The sequence below is a fragment of the Typopeltis vanoorti genome, chromosome 21, assembly GCF_054136105.1.
Source record: "Typopeltis vanoorti isolate ZY-2024b chromosome 21, IOZ_Tvanoo_1.0, whole genome shotgun sequence".
Classification (NCBI taxonomy): domain Eukaryota; kingdom Metazoa; phylum Arthropoda; class Arachnida; order Uropygi; family Thelyphonidae; genus Typopeltis; species Typopeltis vanoorti.
In genome coordinates, this window is record NC_143569.1 from 34,067,397 (window position 1) to 34,086,033 (window position 18,637).

General features: G+C 34.7%; 1 protein-coding gene across 5 annotated transcripts in view; it reads left to right on the forward strand.

Moving 5' to 3' along the window:
• hyd (E3 ubiquitin-protein ligase hyd) overlaps positions 1 to 18,637 on the forward strand; it is a 680,323-nt gene that overhangs the window by 134,024 nt on the left and 527,662 nt on the right. For all 5 annotated transcript variants that reach the window (XM_090411567.1, XM_090411569.1, XM_090411568.1 and 2 more), the window contains one exon: positions 17,162 to 17,284. In XM_090411567.1, the coding sequence (XP_090267693.1) occupies positions 17,162 to 17,284 (123 nt within the window). The remainder of the gene's footprint in view (positions 1 to 17,161; positions 17,285 to 18,637) is intronic.

Consider the following 18,637-nt stretch of genomic DNA (forward strand, 5'->3'; position numbering starts at 1 on the left):
TTTTAAAATGCTGAAGGTTGTATTCCTTAGGAAAAATGACAAGAATGCTGTTCCGAACAACTGCAGTAGATAGAATGAAGAAAGAGAATGAAAAGTTGGTTCAATTAGTTGGAAGCTGAACTGTGTATTATGTTGACTAGTCACTGTTCTTGTTCTTACATAATTACATGACAATGGGTTAAAGGAGGTGGCTTAGTTCAGTGGATTGAGTAGCCATGACAATACCTAAAAAGATATAATGTAGAAACTGAGTGTCTGTAAGAAAGCATTTGCAGGGTCTTTCTCTCTCTCTCCTCCTGTGTGTGTGTGTGTGCGCGCGTGCGTGCGGTGTGTGTGTGTGTCTGTCTGTCTGAAAGAGAGAGAGAGAGAGATGGATGGGTTTCTATATAGTGGATTGCCCTCTTTTTTTGCTACATTTGAGCACTGTTAGGGAAGTTTTCAGTGTACCACCAAATGTAAGAACAATATTTTTTGGTTTGACAGATTTGGACTTATAAAGTGTTAGGAGTTTGACTACAGGAGGGAAGTATTTTGAATGAAAAAAATGTCTTTTTAGTGGCAGTGAATGTGATGTTATTGGGTCAGGATAGGCTAGCTTTTGAAAGTCAATGAAAAAGAGAGAACTATCTTGACTGACAGTTCTCTATGAAAATAAGGGATGGGGGTGAAGCAAGCTCATGCTAAGGATTAAAAAAAGACAGGATTGTGTTCTGATAGCATTGAAGTTCACTAGATTATCTTCATCCCAGTTAAGAGTCATAACAGTGGAGATGAATTTTAAAGGCAGTGGTTATAGAACATTGAACACTGCAGGGTTTTTAATGAAGAAGAAATGTCACTTGCAAAACTATGAATAGGATTTAAGAGAAGATCATTGTATTGGAGAAAGTGTTGGCACAGAATCCATCCACCTATTACCAGAGAGGAAGCTGGCAACACACTCACAAGGGGCAGGAGGAAGACCATAAAGATGGTAATAGCTTGGTAAGAAAGTTTTGGCACCAAACTAGATCAAAGGCCTTGGAAATATCAAGAGCAGCAATGCGAGTTTTGCATATTTTTCCATAGGTTGTTTCCAAGAATGGGTCAGGAGGAGATCTGCTATGAAATGACAGTGACACAATCTTGTATTGAAGAAAGGCCCTCTAAAAGCAAGTTGTGAACTATGTCTAATGCCCTGAGGATGTCAACATTGGTGTGTAGAGCGGTTGCATCTAGTGAAGTTAGAACATCATTTTGGAATAGTCGATATATTGTGAAAAAGATCATAAGTGTTTTTAATAATAAATTTAGATGTGGTTAATAATGGCTTACATAATTTTGCTACAAATTTCAATAGAGATGATATGATGGTATCTTTATATAAAATTATTGGGCAACCTTTATTAATTTTTACTTGTCCGAAGATATATCGAGTGCAAGTATATGTATTGTTTTTTCAATATTTTTTTATCTATTTTATTTTGATTTCTTAATTCCTCTAATATTGATCTATTTCATGAGTAGGGTCATTAGATATTTTTTGGTGTGTATTTTGGTCATTGAGAATTTTATTTAGTTTATTTTTTTTAATCATATAAAATTCATATTTAGATGGAAGTGATATCTTTGTTAATAATTAATTTGTTTTAGGGATAGAAATTTATTAAATTTACTATACAGGTAGTCCTCGATTTACGATGGGGTTACGTTCCAACGTCTCCGTTGTAAGTCGAGGACTTTGGTTAATTCTTGATTTTTCTTGAAAATTTCACAGTTTCAAAATGAACTATCAGCTTCTCCCATTATTTGCATGTTATGTAAGTTAAATCGGCTTTTGAATCGATAAAACCAACCGTTAAATGTATGCTCGATGTATTTATTTTCTTGTTGTTTCCTTAAATTGTCAAATAGGCTGCGTGCTTTTCTTTGAATCATAAACAAACTGAGAGAAATGTATTTGTTGATTTGATCATCTATCCATATTGTTAAAAGCTTCTCCATTTCATGAATTGGCCCTTCTCTTCTTTTCGTTAAAATTGTACATTTCATATTAACCCCCCCTTTAGCTTCCTCCATTATTTTTGGTTTATCTTTTATAATTGTTGAAATAGTTGAATGCAATAGTTTTTCATCTCGTGCTATTTCACAGACTTTCTTTCCTTTGTCATATGCTTTAATCCCCTTCATTTTAACATCTAAACTTAAAACTTTTCACGCCTTCTTTTTTTATGTTGGAATTTTCATCAGTAGTATTACTTTCCTTACTGGACATGATAGGGTTACGACAAGATACAAAAATTGCAACGAGAGAAACGAAACACTTCGACAGCTGATAACCTGCCAAAGGCCGTGATAAGTTAGAAGCAGCGGCTATTGCGTATTGGTGATTAGCTTTGCTTGTCGATTAACAACGACCCTACACTGCGTATACAAAAGTAATGTTATATGAGCCATTCACAAGCCAAATCAATTAACTCCACTTTTTTAAATTTTTTTAAATTTTAGTGTCAAAGCACTCCATTGACTCCTAACTTTTTATATTCATAATAAATTTCCCTAATAATAAGGATTAACACCACTAAATGACAAAATTTTTTTGGCCATCGAATAATAAATAATTTATTTCAGAAGCTAATCTAATTAACTTCATACTCTAATGTAAATCGTTGCAATAATGCAATTCAAATGCAGAAGCAAGTATACTTGATGATAACAGTAAATTGTTTAGTGCTGTTTCATCGCAAAAAAAAAAGTAAAATAATTTTACATGCGAGTCACATGCAAAAAAAATTCAAAACATTTTTTCACCAGATGACTGGTACAATATAATCAAAACCAGTAAAAAGAAAGCACCATTTAATGTGGTTCAAATGACTCGTCAGGATTTTTTCTCAACAAATCCTTTAGAAAATTCTATCATTAACAGAAAAGTAACAGTTATAGGTTTACCAGTAAATTGGCTTAAAATGCACTAGATAAAATTAGAAAGGTTGAAACCCCACGTCATAAAATTCAAATATGACTTTAACAAAGATTCAGAATTTAATGCCATTAATATAAGAAAATCTGTAGCAGGTAGACCACTAGGTCTGAAAAATGTCGACCAGCCTTTGTTATATCCTACAGGTAGAACTGTGACAAGAGAAAAGAGGAAAGATATGATGGACCTGTTGAAATTCATTCCTCCTATTAAACATGATTATTATAAAAACTTAAGAACAAATCGACATGACAGGACCTCAAATACAGCTGACAAAGAAGACATCATTTATGTTGCTGATGAATCAATTTAAACAAACTAATAATAATAATTGTAACAGTATCAGAACAGTTATTATTAATTTTTGCAAAAAATCTTTAATAAAAAATGTATGATGATGAAGTTTTTCTGTAATAAAAAATAATTTGAAGACTGAATTTGATGTTATTATTTTTTTTCACTTGCCAAATCGATTAACTCTCTTAGTCACGCAAATATTGTAATAATAATAACGATTACTCCAAGGATATTCTATCTTATACATTTTATATGTTGTTAGATAAAAGCTACGTCTGCAATAATACATTCTACAATGCTTATTTGAATTTATATTTTAAAAGGAATTTTAAAAAACAATGTATATTATTTTATCACTTTTCTCCACTTTTTGTTTTATGGAGTTAATCGATTTGGCAAGTGAGCGGCTCATATATGTATGTATATATCACATTACTTTATGTATATGCTGGTGGCAAAGTTAAATCAGAGAATTTTTAATAATAATTATTGCCGTCATAAGTGCGAGTCATCGTAAGTCGAGGACTACCTGTGTGTGTGTGTGTGTGTGAGGTCTGACACAGAAAAAAAGAGACTGTGCCTATATCTCTTTTTAGTTAACAAATTCAGAAAATCAACTATGTGTAAAACTCTATGTAGCTTAAAAATACCAAAGCGTTTTACATCGATTTTTACAGAGGTCAAGTCTCATGAGAACTGTTACAAAAATAATCTTGTTTGTCTCTATGTAATTTTTGCTAAATATTTAATGTAAATAACCCTATGGGAATTGATTGTATTTACAGTTTTAACTAAAATTTCTAGAATGTTCAAAAACAAAGGCAATGCTTTGCCATTGGAACTTTGTATAATGTGTAATAGCTATGTATAAGAGCACAAGAAAGTTGTTTACGATTAAGTGTGAGAAAATTGTTCGTAAGCTCTGTGCATGAACACCTTCAAAGCTAGTATCAAAGAGGTCCGCTAGTTTCAGAGAAGTTTCTGCTGCCCGACAAGACAAAGAAAAAAAGAGTACAAGGAGGAGAAGACAGAATGTGCCGACCTTAACAAAAGGATCAAGGAGAACTGCTGATTTCTTTGTGGTTTACAACCCTTGGTGCAAGGACCCGAGAAGGCGAAAATAAAAGAGGACTGAGCCAAACATTGGCAGCAGTTTTCGGCAGAGAACCAGAGGCAATCGAGAGGGGAAGAGGTCCAGTTGCTGACAGAGGAGAGGCTAATACTGTTGACAGGATACAGCACGGAAGGCTGTTGTTTAAGTTGGAAAATGTGGACGAACTATAAACTACTAGTTTGGATAAAGAGGATGGCTGACTGACATCAAAAAGTGGTATATGGAAGAGGTGAGTGTATAAGATCTAAAGTGACTAGTGGTGTATCCGTAGAGATCTTGATTCATTGCTATTCAGTCTTAATGACATTGGGAAGGATTTGACAGGTGGCATTCAGCTATTTGCTGGTGATGCAAAGATAGGCAGGATATTCAGGATTGTGACTGATATGCAGTACTTGTAGAATGATTTGAATAAGGTGGAATTGTTGATCTGTAAAAATGGCTGTCAATTAAGTCTTAGTAAACGTAAAATCATGCAGTTTGATGTGATGAGATATCCAGTGTCATATAATATTGGTGAGATTATTCTTGAAGAAACTCATGAGACTAGTGACAATGGAGTTTTATTAGGTAAGAAATTCAGATGTCAGATGGATGTATTGTTATTTGTGTCCCTAGTCCAATAGAGGTTCCAGGAGGAAAAAAATAGGTGAATTTTTCAAGTCATTAGAAATTGCAATTTACATAAAGAAAGCGACAAAGGAGGCTCATGTTATAGACCTAAATAGTCAGGTGGGAAACACACCCCTGAAATCAGAATTGTTTGTGAAAAATTTATAGAAAAGAGCAAAGCTAATAATGGTACATGCATGCCAGATTTCTGTTTAGGCTATAGACTTGTCATTTCCATATTGAATACAAAAGATTTTAAAAAAGGAAGTGATCAACATTTAATTTTCAGCAGAATGAAAATAAGTAGCATTCTGAAAAGAAATAAACAAAAGGTCTTTATGAATCAAAGTCAAGCAGTTTTCAGAAGTGAGCTGAATACACAAATATTGGAGAAAACTGAGATCTTAAGAAACCCAAGGGCAAAATCTAAAGCATACATATATTGATTCACCCAAATAGATAGAGAGAAATTTTTCAGTTCACATGAAGACACAAGGAAATAAGTAAATAATATTTATTTAAAAACCATAAATTTCAGCCTGAATTTATTAAAAAAAAAACTTTCATATCAAAATGATATGAAATAAATATAATTTGTCAGGTATTGCTGATGTCATTAAACAAAAATTAGAAAAGAAAAGTTAGAGACTCCAGTAGTTTCATTGTATAAAAAAAGTGTGATTTAAGTTTGGGCAGTGAAGTAAGGCTTTAATGCCTTCTTTAAATAAATGTTCAAATTTATAGTGACAAAGATGAAGTAAGTGTATTTCAGACCATTAGATATTGTGGTCCATGTCTATTCTGTGCTGTGCCAGGCTAGATTACTCAGATTTCTTGTTGCTGATGTAAGATTGGTGTTCTTGTATTCTGTTTTCCACTTAGCATCCAGTTTGTCCAAAGAAAGATAGCTTCTAAAAACTTCACACAGTCTTGTTAGTAGGACAGTATCGAAATGATATGAAATAAATATAATTTATCAGGTATTGCTGATGTCATTAAACAAAAATTAGAAAAGAAAAATTAGAGACTCCAGTAGTGCATCTTCTTTTAAATACTTATATATCAATATTTCAAATGAGAGGAAACTCATCCATTATTGAGATGCATAGATAAAAAGTAGGAGAGACATTTGTTTATATAATTCTTCTCCAAAACTCAGTTGCACCGTACTGTGATAGTTAAACCATTTCACTATACACACACACCTTTTATAAAATTCATGTTGTGGGCGAGTAAGATTATTTAATTATTTTATTTTTATTTTTTTTTGTGATCAGTAGATTTATGTGGTATTGGAGCCATGTGCATATATGTATATACGTGTGTGTTTTGTGTTTTCCTCCCAATGGTAACCATACTAGGAAGTAATTTATTCTTACGTGCTCCATTGCATACAGTGCACATATTATATGCAGCTTTCAAATACTGATTAATGTTTATATTTCCAATTTTGTATGAATATTCATATTTACATTTATATTTTTACACCTGTATGTGCATATTCCAACATCTTCATTCCAACATCCTTATTTGTATTTTTATATATACATACATTTATTCTATATAATTTACACAATATCAGTAATTAAATGTTATATTACAATGACTGAAAGTTGATCTTATTGGCAAATTTAATTAATTCTGAGTAGTATTTTTCAATAAGTCTCTGTTTTCACATTGGCCACTTGTTTTCTGAAGTGATGACATGTTGTATTAGGGGAATCTGGATGGAGTCCAGTAGCTGACAGTCATAAAGTATGTGTTCGACAGTCTGTTGAAGGTACAGACAACAAATGCATGATGGGGATTCCAGAATATGGAATATATGTAGGTAGTGTCTTAGTTTTCCATGTCCCATTAGTAGCATGGTTAAACCTGGTGAGTTGGCATGATTTTTCAACTGGGCCTACTTCTAATACTTGGCAAGAATTCTTTTTCTGTTGATCTGTTTTTTGATGTTTTCCATTCTTCTTCCAGCAAGTTTAGGTTTCTTTCTTCTGCAAGTGTTTTTATAGCAGATTTCTAGTACTTTTAACTTGTTCCTAGCTGTTCGTTTCTAGCAGCTTCTTAAGCCAGCTGATCTGCTCTCTCTCATTTCCTGCTACCCTAGCATGCTTATTCACCCAACAGAACTTGATTTCTCATCCCTCTAGAGTGATATTTCAAACCAGATTTCTTGTCTGTTTTATTAATGCTATATGGTTCTGTTTTTTTATGTCGTCTATAGTGTCTCTGCTGTCACTGTAATTTTTTTGATGAGAGGTGTTTGGTTCTAATTCCCAAAGTGAATGAACTATAGCAAGTTGTTCTTCTTGGTCGTTGGAATAGAGTGGATGCAATCTAGAGCAGTGTTCTTTTATAATGGACTGTCTGTTATATGCAGTGAAAGAACAATTGACGTTTCCTTTGGTTTTTTTGCTTCCGTCAGTGTATATATGTATATATATATATATATATATATATATGGAAATCGTCACTTTCAGAGCTTTTCTTTAATATATGTTCTCTTTGCTGGATGAGGCTATGTGTTTGTAGCAAATTGGATCGATTTTGGAATTTCCGTTATATCTTCCGGAAGTGACTTCATATATAAGAGAGAATTCTTGCATTTTCAGGCAGATCGGTGCTAGTCCAGCAATAACGGAAGCTGCCTCGAAAGATATTTTTTTGCATCCTTTAATTATCATCTTTCATCGCTATTCCCGCTTCCTTTGCAGGGTCCGTGTGTTATTTAGATGCAACTACTTGTTAGTACCATTCCCAACCGACCTGTCGCCTAGTCTGCCCGTGAGGGGGAGGGGGGGGATATATTTTTGGCTGTAGAGGTGTATGTTCACGGGACTGGTTTGCCTGCATGTGGAACGAAAAAACACCAGATCAACTGGTGAAAAAAACCCTACTGCCTGCGCTCAAGGCCAGCTTACTTGGCTATGCCTGAGGAAGATCCTCAAGTTTCTCACATCTTCAATGGGAATCGAACCTGGGACACTCTTTCCCCAGGCATATGGTTGCAAAGCGCAAAGCCATTAGGCTAACTGCACGGACTTTTTTTGTATCCTTTAATTATACCTATAACTATAAGGCAGTGTTTCTCAAAGTGTGGTACGCGTATCCCCGGGAGTATGCAAAAGTTCATTAGGGGGATACGTGGCAATTTTCAGCTATGCCTAATTAAAGGAGTCATTATATTTTTCAACAAACAGTGCAGTTAGAGACAACCGGGATAAAATGGCACTAACTAATGAATCGCATCCCCTCTCCAACAGAAACTGCCGTATAGACCAAGCAAAACCATATGTTGCTGGTGGAACATATGGTTTTGCTTGACACCACCCCCGTCGTTAATGTGTTAAAACTAAGAAATATATAGTGAATGTGTTTCAGATATTATGGAATTCAGTTGAAGGGAATTAGCATTTCAACTCATCCGTTGAAATGCTAATTTGTCTTTGGTTCGCTGCTCTACGTATCTCAAGCATTGGCGCACTCAGAGAGGGGGCCAAGGGGGCCCCTGGCTCCCCACAAAAGAAAAAGGGGGGAAAATACTAGAAAAATTTTCAAAATCTTTTCCTAATTAATTTTTTTTATTTATTTATGTTGTGTTGTGTCTTCTGTTTCTATACTACTTATGAATTAGTGGTCACATAAGGTGGGAATATCCTCAGGCTCTCGTGAATCATAGTCGTGAACGCAAGGTGAACAAAGTAGTGCTCGGGCAATACTTTGTTTGCCTGAGCTGGGCCAGACATCACAGCTATCATGTATTGCCGATCACTTTGGGTAGATGACTTTGACGATGCACACCAAGAAGCTGTTCTCGATGCCAAAAGTAGTGATAGCGAGTAGGAGTTTCTTGGTAAGTCGCACCATTTTCAGTTTTTTTCTGAAAACTTTAGTTTCCGAAAATTTCCACACGTAGCTCGCAACATGATTTTTTAGCTTTAATTTTGGGAAAAAAGTTTTGTTATATTCGAGTAAATACAGTATTTTTTTTTTAGCTTTCAAATTCTTACGTATGGATCATTGGTTAAAGATTGGATTTATAAAACCCCCAAAAGAGAGCAATATAGCAAATACAAGTAACTGTAAGCAACAAGAAAATGTTGATATTGCATCTGGATCAAATGAAATTGAGTGTGTCGTCTGACATCTCTAGAGAACCAAAATTTAAAAATAAATCATATTTTTTGTTTACATGAACATATAAATTCAAATAAAATAGATATTTAATTTTAATTAATTTATTAATTTTTAATTAATTAATGAATTTATTTTTTGATTAATTAGGGGGTACTTGGTAATAATGAAAATTTAAGAAGGGGTACACAGATATCTGAAGTTTGAGAAACACTGCTATAAGGTATTGAACTCTTCATGTTAGAGTTCTCAGTGCTGTTAATATTCCATTAAACCTCTAACATGAATTCTTCACAGCACTTAAGCCTCAACACACGTATTGAACTCTGTTTTGCTTTTGTCAGTTTTTCTTTGATTTTAGTGCTTGTTTCCAGGCAGGTGCAGCATAAGATATGAGTGGTAGTATAACTCTGGTATGTATATTGTTTTCAGCTCTTGTTGGCCTAATTCCTACTTAATCCTTGCTGACTTAACTAGAAGGCTTACTATTTATAAGCTTTTTTTTCAGCTTATATGAGATATGCTTATTGAATGTAAATTTTTCATCTATTGTTACTTCTAAGTATTTTAGCTCACTGGCTACCTCGAGAACATCCCCATTTAGGAAGACCTTTATAGGTTGTTTTGGTATTTTATGTGAGATGTGGAGCAGTTTAAACTTTGTGTTATTGAAGGTAACTTCTTCTCATGTGCCCACTCTGCAGTTTTAAAGAGCTTCATTGGTCATTACTTCTAACTGTAAGCTGTTGCATCCCTGAATCATTAATCATCATATCATTGGCGAAAGCTATGACTTTAGTTTCAGTAGTGAAAGGAAGTCTTAATAGCGAGTTGTACTGGATTGTTCCAGAAACCTGGTCCACAGCAGGAACCTTGCGGGCAGCCTCATTTGACTTCTTTCATTACAGCTGTGGTTTTTAACTTCATGGTTGTTCTTCTGTAAAATTATTTTTTGTAAGGCAGAGTAGGTTTTTTGTACATTTTAAATCTCTTAATTGATTATGGCTGGCTACCATGCAGCATCGAAGGCTTCTTGTACATCGAGTGAGATTAGTAGGTATGTCTTGTTTTTTGCTGTAGACTGTCTTCTGTGAACTCTTTAACTTCTATAATTGCATCTGCTGTGCTTGATTGAGGTCTAAATGCTTATAGATTGCCGCTTAATAGGTTTTTTGAGTAGCCAAAGTGCATTATTCGGTTTAGTATAAGTTTTTCTAGCACCTTACCAGCAATGTTTATGAGACTGATTGGTCCGTATTTGCTAATTTTTTCAGATGTTTCTTTCTGTGGTTTGATTATGGGTATAATTTAAGAGCATGTCCATACTAAAGGAAATCACCCACGTTAGGTATTCATTGTAAACCATTGTTATGAATTTGGGGGAATTCAACAAATACTCTTTGGAGTATTGTTGGTTATTCTGTCCTCTCCAGGAGTTTTTCTTGGTCATTGTTAGGAGTATCTATGTCTGTTTTCATTCCTTGTCTGTAAGTTTGTGGATTTCTTCATCTGTTGATTCGTTTCATCAGGAATAAACTTATTTATCATAATAGCTGCAGTTTCTTCTAAGTTTTTAGTGTAGGAGCCATCTGTTTTCTTAATAGTTGATAACATAGGTGTTGCCTTATTCTTGCTTACTGCTAATTTATATATACAGTTCCCAGGATTTGATACAGTTGAAACAGTACAGAACTTTTTCCATATTCTGTTTTTGCATTTGTAATTTTGGACTGATAGCTTCTGTAGTTCTGTTTTCTACTCTATCTTAAATCTTGATTATTGTATGTTCTTTGATATAGTCGCCTGAGTGCATTAACACCTTTTCTTAGGACTGTTAGTTTGTCGTTCCACCAAAGTACTGATTTTCTTCCATTGATTATTTAGCTTCTTGGCTGTTGTGAGTGTTTGTTCGCTGGATTTTTTCAGACCTGATGAAAGCGCATAAGCATGGAAATCTATATCGGCTTGTGATACCTAGATGGCTAGTTCTTATCTATCTTGTCTGCTTACATTAGCTCTGAGATTAGGCATGAAAATTCTCTTTTTAATGCTTTTACAAATATCTCTAGATTGGTTTTATTGGTGAAGTACTTGATGTTAATGCAATGGTTTGTGTTGCGTATTCTGTTTAAATTTTTGTTAACGAAATGAAATTTTTCATTGTATGGAAGGTGGAGAGAGAATACAGGAGGCAAATCATGGAAGTTAAGTTTATGAAAGAGCCAGATTTTTCTCTCACAGAGCAATGAGTGAGCAGAACAGTTTGCCCTGTTGAACTGGTGAGTGCATCTAGTGTGAATGAATTTAAGAGAAGGTGTGACCACTTGTGTGGGTGACATATGGCCTCTCTCAATAAAACCTTGACTCCCTTTAGGTCTCAGATAATGATAATAATAATGTGACTGCATTATTATTATCATTATCTGAGACCTAAGGTGGAGGATATTCAGTTGTTGGCTGATGATGCAAAACTGGGGAGAGAGCAATAGTTGATAAAAGTAATGTAGATATCCTGTAGGATGATATAAATAAATTGCAATGTGAACAAAGAATAATGATTGTCAATTTAATGTTTCAAATTATGCACTTCAGGTTGAAAAGGTTATGTACAGTGTATCATATTGATGGTACTGGATAGCAGGAAATTGATGAGGCTAGGGACTTTGGATTAATGGTGGATGGAGAGGTGATGTTCAGATGGTATATTGCAAAAGTTGGTAAAATAGCTCATGGGATTACTTTTGTGTTGAAATAACACACTGACAAGTATAGGTAGGGAGGTTATTGTCCCTCTCTGTAAGGTATGATTTGGTCACCTAGGTTTATTGGGGATTAGGAGGCAGTAGTGAGGATTCAGAGACAAGTGACAAAGCTGGTGAGAGGTTTATGGAATCCTCCTTACTTGAAGGTGCATGTTGCAAAGCTTGGTTGATAGGCTGAAAAGAAGAGACCATGATAGAAACTTATAATATATTAAAGGGGGTTTATAAAATTAATGTAAAGAATATTTTTCAATATATTACAAATAGTCAGAGAACTAAGGGTCATCCTTGGAAATTGTATAAGTGTGTTGTTAGCAAGGATGTGTGGACTAGATTTTTTATGTGGAAAGTGGATGAATGGGATGATTGCTAAAATTAGTTGTGAGTGCCTTGATAGTGAATGAGTTCAAGGAGATATATGATAAGTTTTGTGTGTATAACATTAGTGTAGGTCTCCCACAATGAGTCTCTGGACTCATTGGAGATGCAGTATGATTTAAATAATAATTATATGGCATCTGTGAGGAGTCCGGAGACTCATCGCGGGAGATCCGCGATGAGTCTTCCATTCTGTTTCCATAATGTATTTTTATTGCTGATTTTTCATGCCAAATCTGTTAGTTATTCAATTTAGTTGAAGAATCATGAACTTGTACCGATATATTTAAGGGTATAATAATCTTATCTCCATAAACAATGGTAGATTTACATCACCAATTCTGATATCAGATTTAACGAAAGTTCTTTTCATAACGTGATCCATATAGATGATCAGCAGTGGTGGAGATGGTGTTCATGTCGTACTCCCCGATTTTACATCAATCTGTGCGTGTGCATGCAGGGTGGTTCAAAATTCCACATACAAACTTTGAGGAGGAGGTAGAGAACATCAAAATCAACTGTATTCACATAGGAAAGCATGACTGGAAACAACACCAGAAGGTACTAACAAGGATACATAGATACAGAAATAACACAAGGCAGTAAGTAGTGTAAAAAACTTTATTAGGGATAACTGAACAGTTCAATAGTAGTTGGATACATAATATGGTAAATGAGGTGCATGTCTTCCATCTCAGCATTCGTAAAACGACACATGTTCTTCGTACGACGTCGAAAGCTTGAATGTGGAAGCCCCAATTGCTCACCTGGAGCGCTGGCGAACAGCGCCATGTATCATCACTTTCGGATGGCATTTCCAGTCATGCTTTCCTATGTGAATATGGTTGATTTTGATGTTCTCTACCTCCCATCAAACTTTGTACATGGAATTTTGAACCACCCTATATATATCCTTCAATTCTAACCACTGATTTACAACTTTTAGATTGTATTGCTTGATATAATATCCAACTTACACTGCATAATTGCATTGTTTAGAACCTTTTATTTTGATACCTGGTCATTTCACTTTTCCAGATCTACAAAAATTAAATACAGATCTTTGTCATATTTCCATGATTTCTTATTTATGTCTTAAAGTGCAAATATGATCCTAACAACCACTGGTTAGCCTCTTCTCAAGCGTGGCATAAATCATATCAGAAACACATGGAGAATACATTCAGTATTATTTCCCTTTTTATTTGTAGGTGATATCAAAATCTTACCCAATTATCCAAAATTCAATGTTCTGACCATGACTAATGAATTATGCATTACAGTACAGGTACTGAAAAAGATTTATACCTCCATACTCGAGTTTCTCATTGAATATCACCTATTCCAGCTGTATTTCCAAATTTCAGGTTTGGATGGATTTATCTACCTCACTACTCCTCCTCACTCCATTTCTCTTAAAAATTTTCAACCACCACCACTACCGTTTAGTCACATCTTGTTTGCAATCCAAAGTAATTAAACTAGACATCTAGGATATCTATATCTTTAGTTTTTATTGCCCATTTACGAGGGTGGTGTGAAAAGTTCTTGGCTTAACAATGAAAAAACAAATTTATAATTTCCAAATTATTTTTATTTTTCAATGTAATCTTCCTTATAACATTCCAGTGATGCTCCAGCACCATTATCCCGTCTCTGTAGTGGTTCTCAGTAAGATCTGCAAAATATCCCTCTACAGCTGCAATCACCTCTTGATTCAAAGAAAAATGCTGACCAGTGAGTAAGAGTTTTAGTTTTGGGAAGAGATAGAAGTCAGAGGGAGCCAAATCTAGGGAACAGGGTGGATGTTCCAACAATTCATAGTGCAGATCCCTTAATTTTCCCATTGCCAAAACATCTTTTGGCAATGGGAAAATTAAATGAAAGATGATTTTTTTTCCTGCAAACTGGTCTTTTCTCACAAATTTTTTTCATCTAGTGTGGTTAAAAGACTGGAATAATATTCCCTGGTTATTGTTTACTCTTTTCAAGATAATTAATAAACAAAATGCCTTTTATCATCCCAAAACACTGATGCCATGACCTTTCCTGCTGATGGAACTGACTTTGTCTTCTTTGGTTCTAAACAACCGGCTTCTGTCCACTGTTTTAACTACTGTTTGGATTCTGATGTATAAAGGTGAATCCACGTCTCATCCATAGTATTCGACACACAAAATCAGTTTTATTCTTGTTAAAACGTTCCAAGCACTGTTCAGAGATTTTCATGTGAGTGCATTTTTGATCTGCTGTGAGCAAGCGTGGTACCCATCTTGCTCTTTCATTTGCAATTCTTCATGCAAAATATATCCTATACGTTCTTTTGAAATGCCTATAGTCTCAGCAATTTCACTCAGTTTGACTCGCTGGGCATCCAATACCATATCATGCACTTTGATCAATTATGTTGTTATTACACTTCTTGGACATCCTCCACGTGGATCATCTTCAAGGCTGGTACAGCCACGTTCAAACTTGGCAGCCTATTTCTTAATTGTTGAAAATGAAGAAGAAGAGTGTCCATAAACTTTTATGAACTTTGAATGAATTTCTTTTGCCGCTAAACTATCATTTTCGAAGAATTTTATAACTGCACAATGCTCAGTTTTATCCATTTCAAGGGATACAGACAATACTTTTGCTTCAGACAGCTGTATATATAAAAAAACTACTTGATAGCAATTTTACATGGATGCTTATGACAGCTGTACCAACTTAAAAAAAAAAAAAAAAAAAAAAATTGTGACGATGGTTTTACCATATATGGTCAAGTCCGAGAAATTTTCAGACCACCCACCTATCTTATGTGATTTCTTTTACAGTACTGCTTTTGTCTGTTTATATGTTTTTCAATAGCATACAGAACATTTTACTGCATTCCACATATTTATCTTTGATTGTTTTTATTCATGTCTTTTATTCAAATCATTTTTTCCACTTGTTTGCAGCCACTTTCACAAAGAAATAATGGCAAGAAAATCACAGTTTTTTGTGCAAATGAAATTACCACAAAACTAGCCAAACATATTAGAGACCATGACCCAGACAATAACAAACATTGAGTGTGCCTAGCCAATGTTATTGTACTGCAGATGGAACAGTCATTAGACTTTATGGCCAAATGTTTAGAGTTTGAAAATAATATAATAGGATTATTGGGATAGTGGTCATAAGTACTGGTTGTTGTAAGACGAAAACAGTTTGTTCACCTGCTGTTTGCAGGTGTGATGGATAAAATATTTGCATAATGGATAAAATAGGACTCAAGTTGCAGTACTGATTCTTCTTTCAAATATAGGTATCTCTTGATTAACGCGGTTAGTTAATCCCTCGATATTACCGCTTATATCAAAATCGCGTTAATCAAATATAATAATGGTAAAAATTTGTTTTATGTGGTACTTTTTAGGAAAGATAAAAAAATGAATGCAAAGTAAATGTAATCTCCATTAGCATTCCCTCCAAGCATAACAGTTAAGCAATCTTTTGATAGTTTATAGCCAGGCTGCACTGCTTCTTTTTTTGATATGAAAGTTCTAGATGGCATTTTTTTTCCAATCGAGGGCAGTTTCATGTACATTGAAAATTTGGCGGTAATCGTAATAATTTTCTGCAGCTCAGCAGGAAATGTAGATGCAGCATCTTCATCAGCAGTTGCTGCTTCACGTGTTATTTTCACATTCTTTAGTCCAACCCTAGATTTAAAATTCTCAGCTAGCAAAGGCTAGCTGCGAATTTTGAATTGTCTTCTTTATATTTAGTCTCTTTAAGTCTTGAAAAGATGCTTAGAGCTTTGGCTGTGATATTATAGGCTAATTGGAATTTTCTCTCTTTTGATTGCAGTCTTCCAGCCGAATAATCAACAGATCTTCCATTTCAACCATTATAGCACTTCGGTTACACATGCATTGCATACTTGCAGATGTAGATGCAAATTTACCTTGCTTGCAATACTCATCAGCTTTGGATAAAATAGTCCGTATTGTAGACTCGTTAAAACCAAATTCTCTTGCAATCTTAGTTTTACTTTCACCACATTTAAATCTTTTAATTATATCAAGGTTTGTATCTAAGGTAATTACTTTCTTCCTCCTTTTTTCACTTAATGACCCCGTTGTGGGATTGCTCTTATTCTTTGACATGATTAATGGGCTGTAAAATTTACGAAGAACATAATTTGTAAATACAGCAGACCAATTGGAGCTTGTAACATGCCCACTCTTAATGCTGACTGTGAAGTAATGGCTGGCTCTCAGGCTCCGGGAGCTCAGCTGCATGGGAGGAATGACTTCATTATGCTCACAACTTTCTCTCGACCAGGAAACATTCCTCGAAGCTTGCATGTTTTTATGTTTTTGTGTGGTAAATTTAAAGGTGCATTAATTAAAACTCTGCTGCATATATAAAGGGATTGTTGCAATTAATTTCACTGCATTAAGCAAGGGATACCTGTATTACAGTTTGCCCCTCACAAATATACACCTGAACTTGCACACAGTGGTGAAATGGCTACAAGAAGGGAACTAATGGTAATAGTTTACTATTACCATTAGGATTACAAATTACATTCTCAAAAAATGAACTCCTACAGTTGTTTTAAAAGTTTAATTACTAGTTTATGGAATGGTCACTTAGGTGTTTGTGGGTATTCATATCAGTGTTTCACAGTATTAACAACACTAGAGGAACAAAATAATTTATTGTCACTAATAATTGCTAGTTATATGAAATTTTCTTCACATATAAATTTGCCTGAAAATTTGAAATAAATTCAGAATTTGCCAGAATTTTATTCCTGTTCAGAGTTATATCTTGCATGAATATTCATATTTTTTTTGTCATTTAGTGGTATTGTATTACATAGTTATGACATTTTCCCCCCTTCCTTTTTCATAGTTAGGACAAGGTGTTAAGTTTACCCAAATGTCGGCCCTTTTTTCTGAATTGATAGCAGTGAGCACAACTGGACAACTTCACCAGTGGAGGTGGAGTGATTCAGAACCTTACAGATATCCTGAGGTAAACAAAAGAGTAAAAATGGAATATATTTAATAAAATTCACTGTTTTATATGCATTCATTTTACAGAAAATTGGATTAATTTCAAAATTATGGCTCTATGGATTCTGTTATTAAACTTATTTTTCTAACTGCATCAGTGCTTACCTTATCTATATACATAAGGCAAGCAGTAAGTTTTTATTATCGTTATTGTACGTATAATAGAGATATTACTGTATGTATAGGATACAAAGTACCAGATAATAAATATTGGGTACTTTTTTTGGGGGGGGGGGGTATTTATTTACATAATAAATACAGACAGACCTCTACTTATGAATTTTCAAGAAACAAAAATTTATATTTGTATATACAAACTTTGCATGAAAAAATAAATTGTGGCTCCCACTTCATTTAGCGAATACAGAACCCTCGAAAATGTTTAGTCTGGTAATTCCTTCCTCTTTCGATGCCATATTGAATATTCTTCATTTGCTGAATATATTTCAAATATATGCTGACTTCTGACGTGCCATGTAATGAGTCGTGTTTGTAGCCAGTATAAATTGGAGGAATATGTTGCTCCCAAGTAAGAGCTACTGTGTCCCATGAAAATTGGGTCCCATGTCAACAAACATTGATACCATACTGAGATGGAGGTGCAGGGAGTAGTCAACTGCAAGTGCTACCCAAAGCAGATGACCCACCTCACTTACTGAACATGATTATAGGATGCTACGAAGGATTATATGTAAAAATCGCCATTCTTCAGATGACACATTGAATTCAGAGTTCCAAGCATTGATTGAAACACAAATGTGCACAAAAACATTTAGAACTGAGGCTCATAACATTTGTTCCCATGGTAGGACTGCAACATGCAAGTTTCACATTACCTGAACTAACATGCAGTGACATCTTTCGTGGTGCAAAGAGCACGTATATGGGACATTGAAGCTTGTAAAACTGTGTTATGGGGCAATGAATCATGCTACACCCTCTGCCAAGCAGATGACAGGTGTGACATATGTCTGGTGAACATCTCTCACCATAGTGTATAACCTCAACTATGAAATTTGGAGGTGGTGGTGTGATATTGTCCTGTTTTGGCCTCAGACGTTTGTTTGTGGTGCACTGAACTCGGAGCGGTATCTGAACATTGTGGCTAATGCAATGTCTCCTGCTTTGTGGTGTTTCTACAGAACTGACCATTCTCTTTCAGCAAGACAGTGCACACATCTCAACCCTGTTAAACATCTGTAGGATGAACTAGTGTGGTCAGATGAGGTCAAGGAGCATTCACCTCTCAACAGTCCAGAATCTCATTACATGCGTACAGGAACAGTAGTCCAAATTCGAATTGATTGCTATC